This window comes from Gossypium arboreum, chromosome 8 (assembly GCF_025698485.1).
Source record: "Gossypium arboreum isolate Shixiya-1 chromosome 8, ASM2569848v2, whole genome shotgun sequence".
NCBI classification, from domain to species: Eukaryota; Viridiplantae; Streptophyta; class Magnoliopsida; order Malvales; family Malvaceae; genus Gossypium; species Gossypium arboreum.
The window spans coordinates 6,412,592-6,423,367 of record NC_069077.1 but is presented as its reverse complement, the minus strand read 5'-3'; the positions used below and the strand labels follow the sequence as shown (position 1 = coordinate 6,423,367).

General features: G+C 33.3%; 1 protein-coding gene across 1 annotated transcript; it reads left to right on the top strand.

The window, feature by feature from the left end:
• The first annotated feature begins 8,171 nt into the window (after nucleotides 1-8,171).
• Nucleotides 8,172-10,411, top strand: LOC108469113 (high-affinity nitrate transporter 2.1-like). Its single transcript, XM_017769998.2, has 3 exons — nucleotides 8,172-9,145; nucleotides 9,240-9,355; nucleotides 9,456-10,411. The coding sequence occupies exons 1-3, from the start codon at nucleotides 8,336-8,338 to the stop codon at nucleotides 10,120-10,122; spliced, it is 1,593 nt and encodes a 530-aa protein (XP_017625487.1). The 5' UTR covers nucleotides 8,172-8,335; the 3' UTR covers nucleotides 10,123-10,411.
• The last annotated feature ends 365 nt before the right edge of the window (nucleotides 10,412-10,776 follow it).

The window sequence follows — 10,776 nt, the reverse complement described above, 5'->3', positions numbered from 1 at the left end:
GCGTCGCGAGGGTGCTAATACCTTCCTCGCGCGTAACTGACTCCCGAACCCTATTTTTCTCTAGATTTTTGCGTAGACCCAAATTTGGCCTTCATTTTTGTTCAAATAAATTTTCTTTTCAAAAAAGATGATTTATTAGGTGTCCGATCACACCTAGAAAAAAGAATCGGTGGCGACTCCCCTCTTTATTTTAAAATCAAACTTCAGTTTTCAAGTTTTCAATAAATCGCCACAATTAGTGACCAAAGCTAAACATTTTTACGTCGCTACAGTTACGAGGGTGCTAATCCTTCCTCGTACGTAACCGACTCCCGAACCCGTTCTTCTATTTCGTGGACCAAAACTAATGATTTTAAAACAAAATGTTTTAAAGGTGATCCAATCACACCTAAAAAGATTGGTGGCGACTCCCGATTTCGTTTTTAAAATCGATTCCTATTTTCCAAAACACGATATGAAAATGGTTTCGACACCCAACAGTAGCATTCTTAGTTTCTTAGAATCACACTAACAATAATATTAGTACTACGTTTGCTAGAAATATTATTTTTTACACATGTTTTGGTATATAAGCTAGTAATAAACTAATTTGATTACTAATATTTAGTCACTCTCATAACTTTTTTTTAACGAAGAGAATGAAAAATTTCGTTTATTTTGATAAAGGTATTATTTTTTACAAGACTTGTTGCTCATCTTTTAATTTCAAGTTTAAATTTGTACTAATTATTTTTTATTTTGTCTAACTATTATAATACATACCTAATAAATAAGTTTTTTCATCATATTATTACAATAGTAATCAAATGAGGTATTTTCAAATCTCATAGTTGTAGAAAATGAAACTTTATCTACTCTTGACTAAAAATTAAAATTAGCTACCTATAGTAAAAAAAAAATGCTGAAATTTTATTGAAAGTCTAATCCTGAAAACATAAACTCTCATAAAAGAAGAGTTGTATTCCAACTTACCTCTACAGAAATAATACAAAATATTAAATATAATAAAAATTTTAAAAGGATAAATAAAAGATAGAGAAAGGATTGTATAAAACTGTGATTTCAGTTTAATACGATCTCTTTTCAGAAAAATAACATTAATTCTAAATTAATTAAATATGCTTAGAGGTCCAAATACAAACTAGCTTTTAAATTAGAAATAGCATAGATCCAAAATTGCTCTTCTTGGCTTGTATTCTAAACACAAATTGTACTTGTCAAAAATAGATAAAAATCACCGAAATTAATGGTGGCCCCAATTATGTCATTAGTAATGCCACAATCATGTGATAACCAGAAATCATTTGGTCAAAATATATTTATTTGTTAGTTGACGATATGCAATTGAGATGTACTTGGTGTACTAAAACCAAACAATGTTCCCACATATATATTATTTGGGAAATGCATAAGTCAAATGACATCTCTGCATGATGTTATTATATTAATCATATACTTCATACTTTGTGGCTCCTCGACATAAACTTGAGCTGGATTCTCATCATCAACACCTTACTTGCAATGCCTTGATAATTGATGAAATTACATCATTAAACCCGGATTCTTTTGGTTTCCTTTAATGTGACTATAATCCATGGTTTTGGTTTAAAGAGGATGTTCCAATCATCCTTGCTTGTAGCTAAATGTTTTTATCACAAACTTAATTCGATGGAGTGATAAAGGAGTTGTGGATACCAATACCGAGTTCCACATAAAATTTTAGCCTATAAAACCTTCATTTATCTAAAAGCTTGCAGGAAAATTTCAGATTTATTAAATCTTTTCTAATAATGTGTATTAATATATGGATAGAGATAAAATCTAGCAACCTTTATCCATTTCCTAAAAAGCAATCTGACACTCTTCAATTAAACATCGTATAATGGAGCCTTTATTAATATAAACGCCACATTAATATCTTCCATCTTATCCTATTAAGCCATGATCAGCACAGAGTCTCAAATGTGTTATTAAAATTATTTTTAAATTTATACCCTCTAATTTCAACTGCTAGAAGCCCTTAATTAAGCTATTGTAGAATATTATTAAACACTAGTTCTTAAAGAAAAGATGCAAACAAAAACTTAAGTCATAAAATAATTAATACTCCCCAAACAAACTCTCAGAGCCTGTGAAAGGGTAAACAATGAGCTATATCATAGACTTTCTGTCAGCATCGATAAACCATGAGGAGAAAAGAAAACTCCAGTTTATGCAATATTAAGAGCAAAAGAAATTAAAAGAAACAGTTGACCTAAGCACAAGTATGAGATTGTGGGCTTTTTTTAAAACGAAGAAACATTTTTCAACTTCTTTTTTGTCATTATATTTCCCTTAATAGCAAATGATTTTGACTTCGGAGATTGAAATAAATTTTTTGTTCATATTATTTGATATGCAAATAGCAAGGCGTTGAATTTTGCAGAAGCTAGGCAGGGTTACATAAAGCTACTTCATTGGGAAGCTAGGTCAAGTAGTGTTGGACATGTATCCTTTCGCATTTGGATTAAAGCATTATTATTCCTGTTTTGAGAATTTATTTACGTAATTATAACTTAGTCAAACATATTTATGTAGGATCTGCCGGGCTTCTCTCCCTTTGGTCAAATAATCATAAACAAATATGTTCCCTCGGGAGACTATGAGGTAAGCCTCTACTTCCACTTGTTCTGGGAAGCCGCTTGGTTTGCTTAGCGTCATCCCTTAAATTTGATCTCTAATTATAAGATTAGAATATAAAATTATTTAGAAATATATTTTATTAAATTATTCTTATACATTTTTTACTATAGAATATAAATAATTTTATTTTCTAACAAATTAATTTCATGTATCTTCTCTCAAATAAATAAATTGGAATTGAGGAGTAGAGGTGTGCATGGGCGGGCCGGGCCGGGTTCAGTAGGCCTAAAATTTTGTCCAAGCCTGACTCGAGTAAAATTATAAAACTCGGCCCAGCCTAGCCCAATCCATATTAATTTTTATATTATTTTTATATAATTTTAAAATATATATAAATTATCAAAATACTAAAAACATCAAAATAAATATTTCTCAACATATTGAAAATAAATTTTAAAAAATATGTATACTTAAATAAAATTAAAATAGATGCAACTTAACAAGCAAATGCTTCTAAAATAATAACAAAATTAACAAATGTGTTTAAAATAATAAAATAAATTTTATACAATATCCAAACAATAACAACAAAATAGCAGCAACCTAATAGTAAAATAGTAGCAAAATAGGGAGAAAACAATAAGGAAATAATATTAAAAAAATAGATTTTTTGACATGTAGTGAATTCGGGCCGGGCCGGGCCAGGCCAAAAATGCCTCACCCGAGGAAAAAACGGGCCTAATTTTTTTGCCTAAGCCCATTTTTCGGGCCTATATTTTTGTCCAAACCTTTTCAAATTTCGGGCGGGCCCGGCCCATGCACACCTCTATTGAGGAATACTTGTTTATCTGTAAAACATGTTATTTATTATGGTTTAAGGGTAAATTTGATCAAAATAATTAAAAAAAGAAAATTATTATAAAAGTAATGTTTAGGGCTAAATGTAATATAATAAATTAAATATTATTTTTCTTAATTTATAATAATAAATAAATATAGCTGAAATGTTATTTGAAGAAGTATTAAAGAATTAGAGAATTTGATTCATTAATTTTTTATTAGGGTTTTATTTTGGATTTAGGTAAAATGAATCAAAGTCGTTAAAAAGATGGACAAAGTTGTCAGAAGTGTCACATTATCAATGGAATATTTGATATCCAAATGGGGGAATCTTATGTGGAGATCTCAAATTACCTTAAAAAGGTTTCAATTTTTAAAGCTAAATACACTCAAAATGTTATCTTTTAAAAGTTATTATATAACAGCCGATTGAGTCTTATTTTAATTGGCATGGGCATTGTTGCCAATGCAGGAAGACGTGGGTTTGAATGCACTAAGATGTATTATCTTTCTATTTATGAGTTGGGGAGGAATTATGGGTAGTTCAAAGTATTATACAAAAAAGAACAGATATGATCAGAACCTATAATGAGATTGTTAAATAAAAAATTATTATATAACAAAACAAAGATAAAACCGGTTTATCTTGAGTAATATATATAATCTAATACAATACGAAGGAGAAAGAAGAAAAAAAGAAAAAAGTAGAAGTCAAAGACTAGAATTATTAGCAATAACAAATTTAATGTCAAGTTGTAGATTGATATTTTGAAGGAAGTGTGAAGGTTGTGGAGTTGTTATTAGAGGTAGGTAACAAGTGGAATGAAAGGCAAATAAGAAAACGATGATTTAAGTTGGTAAAAATGAACATGTTGAATTTGATGAAAACGCTTCAATATATAAATTTATAAAGAGTAACTTAAACCAATTTTAAAATTAATTTTTATGAATATTTCGTGAATTTGAATGCGCTAAAATATATTATTTTCTTATTTATAAATTAAGTAACAATTATGAATAGCTTTAACATTAAATTTCTTTGATTTCAAATCTTTACCTCTGGTTTTATTTAACAAATAAATTGCATTAAATAACACTAAATGCAAATAGGTGAGAAATAAGTTGCACTAACAAATTTAAACCAAAATTTTAGTTTTTTCGACTACTAAATTATATTTAAGAACCTGTATCAAAAAATACTCCTATGCCAACATATTTTGGAAGTCAAAAGGTTTTGTGACTATGATTTTCATTTTCTTCCTGTATTCAGCAAACTACAAGTTGATCATCTGTAACACCCCAAACCCGGCCCAGACGTTAAGGTCGAATCCGACGTGCCACTTTGAAGTCAAAAACTCGTGTTCCCTTTTTAGTGTTTTAAAAAGCTGACTTTTGTCAAACTAACCAAGTGAATGGAAGCTAGGCATCAGGTAGGTATCTATAACAGAGGAGGTGAGCCATGAAGGCTCCTTAAGTACCAAGCTCTCTGATTGGATCCAATCCTAGACATGCCCACATCCATTGCCACACTTGGTTATAACAAGTTGAAATTTCTTTGAGTGATTATCTTTGGTAAATCGAATATTCGTGACACCGTGTTATTTAAAAAAAACAAGTATCGTTTTGAAATCACGCCCTAAGTCTAGCCCATTTGAATTAGTATCCATCAATTTAAAGTTGTTTTAATAATATAATCCCGAAAAATCAAAGAAGAAAATAAAGTTAAAATGGCCTTATTACAACCCAAAAATTAAATAGTAATTAAAAATAACTTAAGAAAACCAGTCTCTTTTTCAAACCCAAAAGTATTCACCATGGCCACTCTGAATCCCTCCGGCTCCAAGTCACCCACATCAAGGCTCACCAAGGTTAAAGAAGGGTTGAGTTTGGGGAAACTCAGTGTGTAGGAAAACCCATTCAAAGCCCAAGTCACTCAAGCCCATTGGGCCTAAGCCCATTCAGTAATAAAGTGGTATCGGGCCGAGCCCTTTAAGATTACAATAAACGGGCCTTAGCCCTTATTCAGATAATGAAGATGGCCCATAGGCCCATTTCAAAATACATGCAACATCAAGAAACATATGCAAGCCCATTTGGGAGACTACTCAACCCACCAACCACTACACTCCACCCATACCAGCCATACACTCCATGTGGGGAATAGCTCAACCCACCCAAATTTAACACTCCACATTCTTGACCTTGCTTTTCGAGCTATCAAAGAATTGAGGCAAAGCCTCCAAGACGTGGACAAGCCACTTTCAGACTTCCTCCGTCAATATCCCAGTCCCATGCATCGATAATAACAACATGGCATGAAGCAAATAACAACAGTCAAACATGCATTTAAGTCAATTTAACCCTAGTGGTATTTCGGTAATTTATCTCTTAGGGGTAAACGTAAATTTTCCAATTTTAAAGGTATTTCAGAATTTATCTATTTTAGGGTTTTCATGCATATTCCTACCTTTCACGTACTAATGTAATCACTACCAAGGGTTCTTACCGAATTGGGCAGTTGGCCCATCATTCCAATTTTGGCCCATTAAACCTAAAAATATCGAGGGCACGTAAATCATGCACTTTGCGTCCAAACATTGCAGCTACCAAAAACATTAATCGATTTACCTCACGAGCATTCGCACACTCAAAATCTACAAAATACCGATTTTCGGCATTTTGGCTTTTCGACTTTTGCCGATCTAGACTAAGAAAGAGGGTGTTATTTACACACCTGTTTGCGACGATATGCTGACGTGATCCACACACGAACCGCCTACAATTGGATTACTAACACGTTAATCTAACTATTCAAATACAAACTACGTATTAACCCCTTACAATATTCGGCCAACCACACCTACAGATCATAGTAAGCTTATAAGAAATTAATAAGCAACTTATTAACAAATTTTTGTCAATGTTTACCACATAATCATAATTTCACTGCAAGCTGTCTTCCTGAGCAACAGTCACTAAATCATTTATAACTGGAGCTACGAAACTCCAAATCAAGTGCCGTTAATTTCCCTAAAAAATAGACTCATATATCTTCTATCCATAAAATTTTTAGAATTTTGGTATGACCAATCAATACCAGATTTTTCTTAAAGTTTCCCATGTTTCACTGTTTGACTAATCTGACCACTCTTCATTACAAATCAAATTTCTCATTGTACAGAATTCAAAATATGTTCTCGTTTATTTCATTTAAAACTAGACTAATTAAGCTTTAATTACATAATTTATTTAGCTTCTAATTCATCTCTCACAATTTATGGTGATTTTCCAAAGTCACGTTACTATTGTTGTCCCAAGCAGATTTATTACCAAATCACTCTTTCACACCTAACTTGCATGCTTGTTATTTAAACATGTATATCACCAATCAATCTTCACATATCTATGATTTTACTTAAGTATAATCTCCGTTTCATCATTTTAAAGTACAACATGTTAGCCAATTTTTTCCCTTAGCATCTAAGACACATGCATGCTCATTTGTTTGGCTCAACTTCACCTATCTTCCATTTTTCATCAAAAGAACATGAAGTAACAACCAAAAACCAAAATATGCTTCACGAGTTAGGATAGAATCAAGAAGAACTCATGAACATCAAGATAGAAGCAAAGTACCAAGAACTAACCTTCAATTTTCCCCCTCCTAGTGACCGAATATTCAAGGGTTTCCTCCCCTATTTGCTCTCTCTCAAATTCGGCTATGAAGAACAAAGAATGAACAAAAACCTTCCTTTACTTCCTTTTGTTATTCTTATCACTCAACATTTTATGACACATAAATGATATACTAATATTTGTGCCATACTCATGCCATAATTCCAATAAAAATATACCCATAATACTTACCATGCCCATCATCTATTAACTATTAAAATGCTAATGCCCATCATCCATTAACTATTAAAATGCTAAAATGCATACATTATCAACTATCCATCACCTTGGCCGGCCACTACATTAAAAGTGGGGAATTTGACATGCAAATCCTCCTATTTTGCACTACTATTTATTTGGCCACTACAAATTAGCCTATAGCATTTTCAAACATTTTCACATAGGTCCTATTTCATAATTTCACTCCCTTTTTCTTATGGAACAAAAATTAACTAAAATTACCGGGTTCTATCTTAAACTTGGGCCTTCTAGAGGCCCACTAACATAATTAAATCTATGCCAACATTCACAGAATTCGCGAAAATTGGGGCGTTACATCATCATTCAGTTGATAAATATATTTTAACAAATAATATCTTTGTGTTTATATTCAAATATCTATGAAAAGAAATTAAAAATTAAAGAATCAAAAGTATTCAGATTCTTGCTTTAAACCATATATACAAAATGATAAATTCCTTATATTAAGGTCAGAATCTTCCCAGTTTACTAGTTTAAATTTCAGCAGGACCACAAATGACGAAACCACATCTTAAACAATTTGTATTCTATGTAGCAACTTTGCCCTTTCAGTCCAACGCACTCCATCTCTTCCAGGGTGAATGTTAATTATAATGTTCTGTAATGCCCTTTTCTCCACCATATAACAACTTGAAAAATGATGTAATCATCATTGATTATTGTTGATTAGCAGAGGTTAGTGTGGTAATTAAGCAACTGGTTAGCTCTTAATAATTGTCTAATCGATCCTTTGGGATATACGATGAGACTTTTCCATTGCTGCGGCGAAGAGGATTCTTAACTGTTGGGAATCTCCATTAGCTCTTTAAACAGCTCCTAAAATGTCAACACCAATCACGTATAAATATCACCCAAGTTTCCTTTAATTCAAACAACAATTCCACGAAGAAGAACCAACTTTCTTTTCTAGACTTTCCCAAGAAAAAGGAAGAAGAAAATGAGTGACATTGAGGGATCCCCAGGAAGCTCCATGCATGGAGTTACTGGAAGAGAACCAACTTTTGCATTATCAGTAGCTTCACCTATGGTTCCAACTGATACAACAGCTAAATTCGACTTACCAGTGGATTCTGAGCACAAAGCTAAAGTGTTCAAGCTTTTCTCTTTTGCTAATCCCCACATGAGGACTTTTCACTTGTCCTGGATCTCCTTCTTCACTTGCTTCGTCTCCACTTTTGCTGCAGCACCCCTTGTCCCCATCATCCGTGATAATCTCAACTTAAAGAAACAAGATATTGGGAATGCTGGGGTTGCTTCTGTTTCGGGAAGTATATTTTCGAGGCTAGTAATGGGAGCCGTTTGTGACCTTTTGGGACCTCGTTACGGTTGCGCCTTTTTGATCATGTTATCGGCTCCGACCGTCTTTTGCATGTCGTTTGTTTCGGACGCCGGAGGTTATATCGCAGTTCGGTTTATGATCGGATTCTCCCTTGCTACATTCGTGTCTTGCCAATACTGGATGAGCACAATGTTTAACAGCAAGATTATAGGGCTGGTCAATGGAACAGCAGCTGGATGGGGTAACATGGGAGGAGGTGCAACTCAGCTTTTGATGCCTTTAGTTTATGATATCATTCGACGACTTGGATCTACACCATTCACTGCCTGGAGAATCGCTTTCTTCATTCCTGGATGCCTTCATATCATCATGGGGATCTTGGTCTTAACACTTGGCCAGGACTTGCCTGATGGAAACCTTAGTAGTTTGCAAAAGAAGGGTGATGTTGCAAAAGATAAATTCGGCAAAGTAAGTTTAATTACTATATATATATATATTTCCAAATAAAGCCAATTTTCATCATGTCAATTCTTTGCTAAAGAATAGTATGCTTTCATTTCAGGTGCTATGGTATGCCGTCACAAATTACAGGACCTGGATCTTTGTTCTTCTCTATGGCTACTCCATGGGAGTTGAATTGTCAACTGATAATGTCATTGCTGAATACTTTTACGACAGGTAAGTCAAATACTACAACTACAATATATATGCATATATCTTTACAGAAAAAAATCAAACTATAAGAGTAAAATTAATCGACTGCAATGTCAATGAACAGGTTTAATCTCAAACTACACACAGCAGGGATAATTGCCGCCACCTTTGGCATGGCAAACCTTGTTGCTCGTCCCTTTGGTGGTTACGCTTCAGACAAAGCAGCCCAATTATTTGGCATGAGAGGCAGGCTTTGGGTCCTATGGAGCTTACAAACTTTAGGAGGTGTCTTCTGTATCTGGCTAGGCCGTGCCAATTCTCTTCCCATTGCTGTCCTGGCAATGATCCTCTTCTCCATCGGAGCTCAAGCCGCATGCGGCGCCACGTTCGGCATCATCCCCTTCATTTCACGACGATCCTTGGGAATCATTTCGGGTCTAACCGGTGCCGGTGGGAACTTCGGGTCCGGATTGACACAATTAATTTTCTTCTCAACATCGAGATTTTCGACCGCATCTGGTCTTTCATGGATGGGAGCCATGATAGTGGCTTGCACTCTTCCAGTGACATTGGTGCATTTCCCTCAATGGGGCAGCATGTTCTTCCCACCATCCAAAGATGTCGTCAAATCCACCGAAGAACATTACTACTCTTCGGAGTGGAATGAGGACGAAAAGAAAAAGGGTATGCACTCGGCTAGTCTCAAGTTCGCCGAGAACAGCCGGTCGGAACGTGGAAAGCGCGTGGCCTCAGCACCAACCCCGCCTAATACAACCCCTTCCCATGTTTAAGTAAATCATATTAAGTGTTTTCCTTTTTCTTGTTGAATAATAAGAAGGTTTTCACTTTTTTAACTCAAGCCTTAGATGAAACTGGAACCAGATATTATAATATCCAAATGTTAGCTAATCAAAATCGGAATTGTTTATGTTCATATATACTGAATTTTCGATGTAAGATCTCAGGATATTAAAATAGTTTATATTCCAACTGTCTTTGATTGTAAAACCCAATTACAATTAAATCCTAAGTATACATAAACAAAATATATGAAAATAATAATACGAGTTATTTGCACCATTTATTCTCAAACTATAACTTTCATTCTAAATTGGTTCCCACACTTTAAAACATTCTAATTACATCATTAAACTATCAATGTTATATCAATAAAATCATTTCATTACTAAAATCATTAATTTAACTGTTAAATGAGATGTGAAATCTTATCTAACATAGTTTAAAATGGAAAGTTAAAGAAAATGAATGTCGTAAAAATCTTGGTCTTAAGGTTTTTAAAACTTTTACAAAAGTCTTATTGTTCACTCTTTTTTTTTCAATTTTACTTTATTTTTTTGTTTTTACTTTTAAAACATAAACAATAACATTGTAATTTTCAAAAATTTTATTTTGAAGTATGTTAAGTAAGATTTAATATATAATTT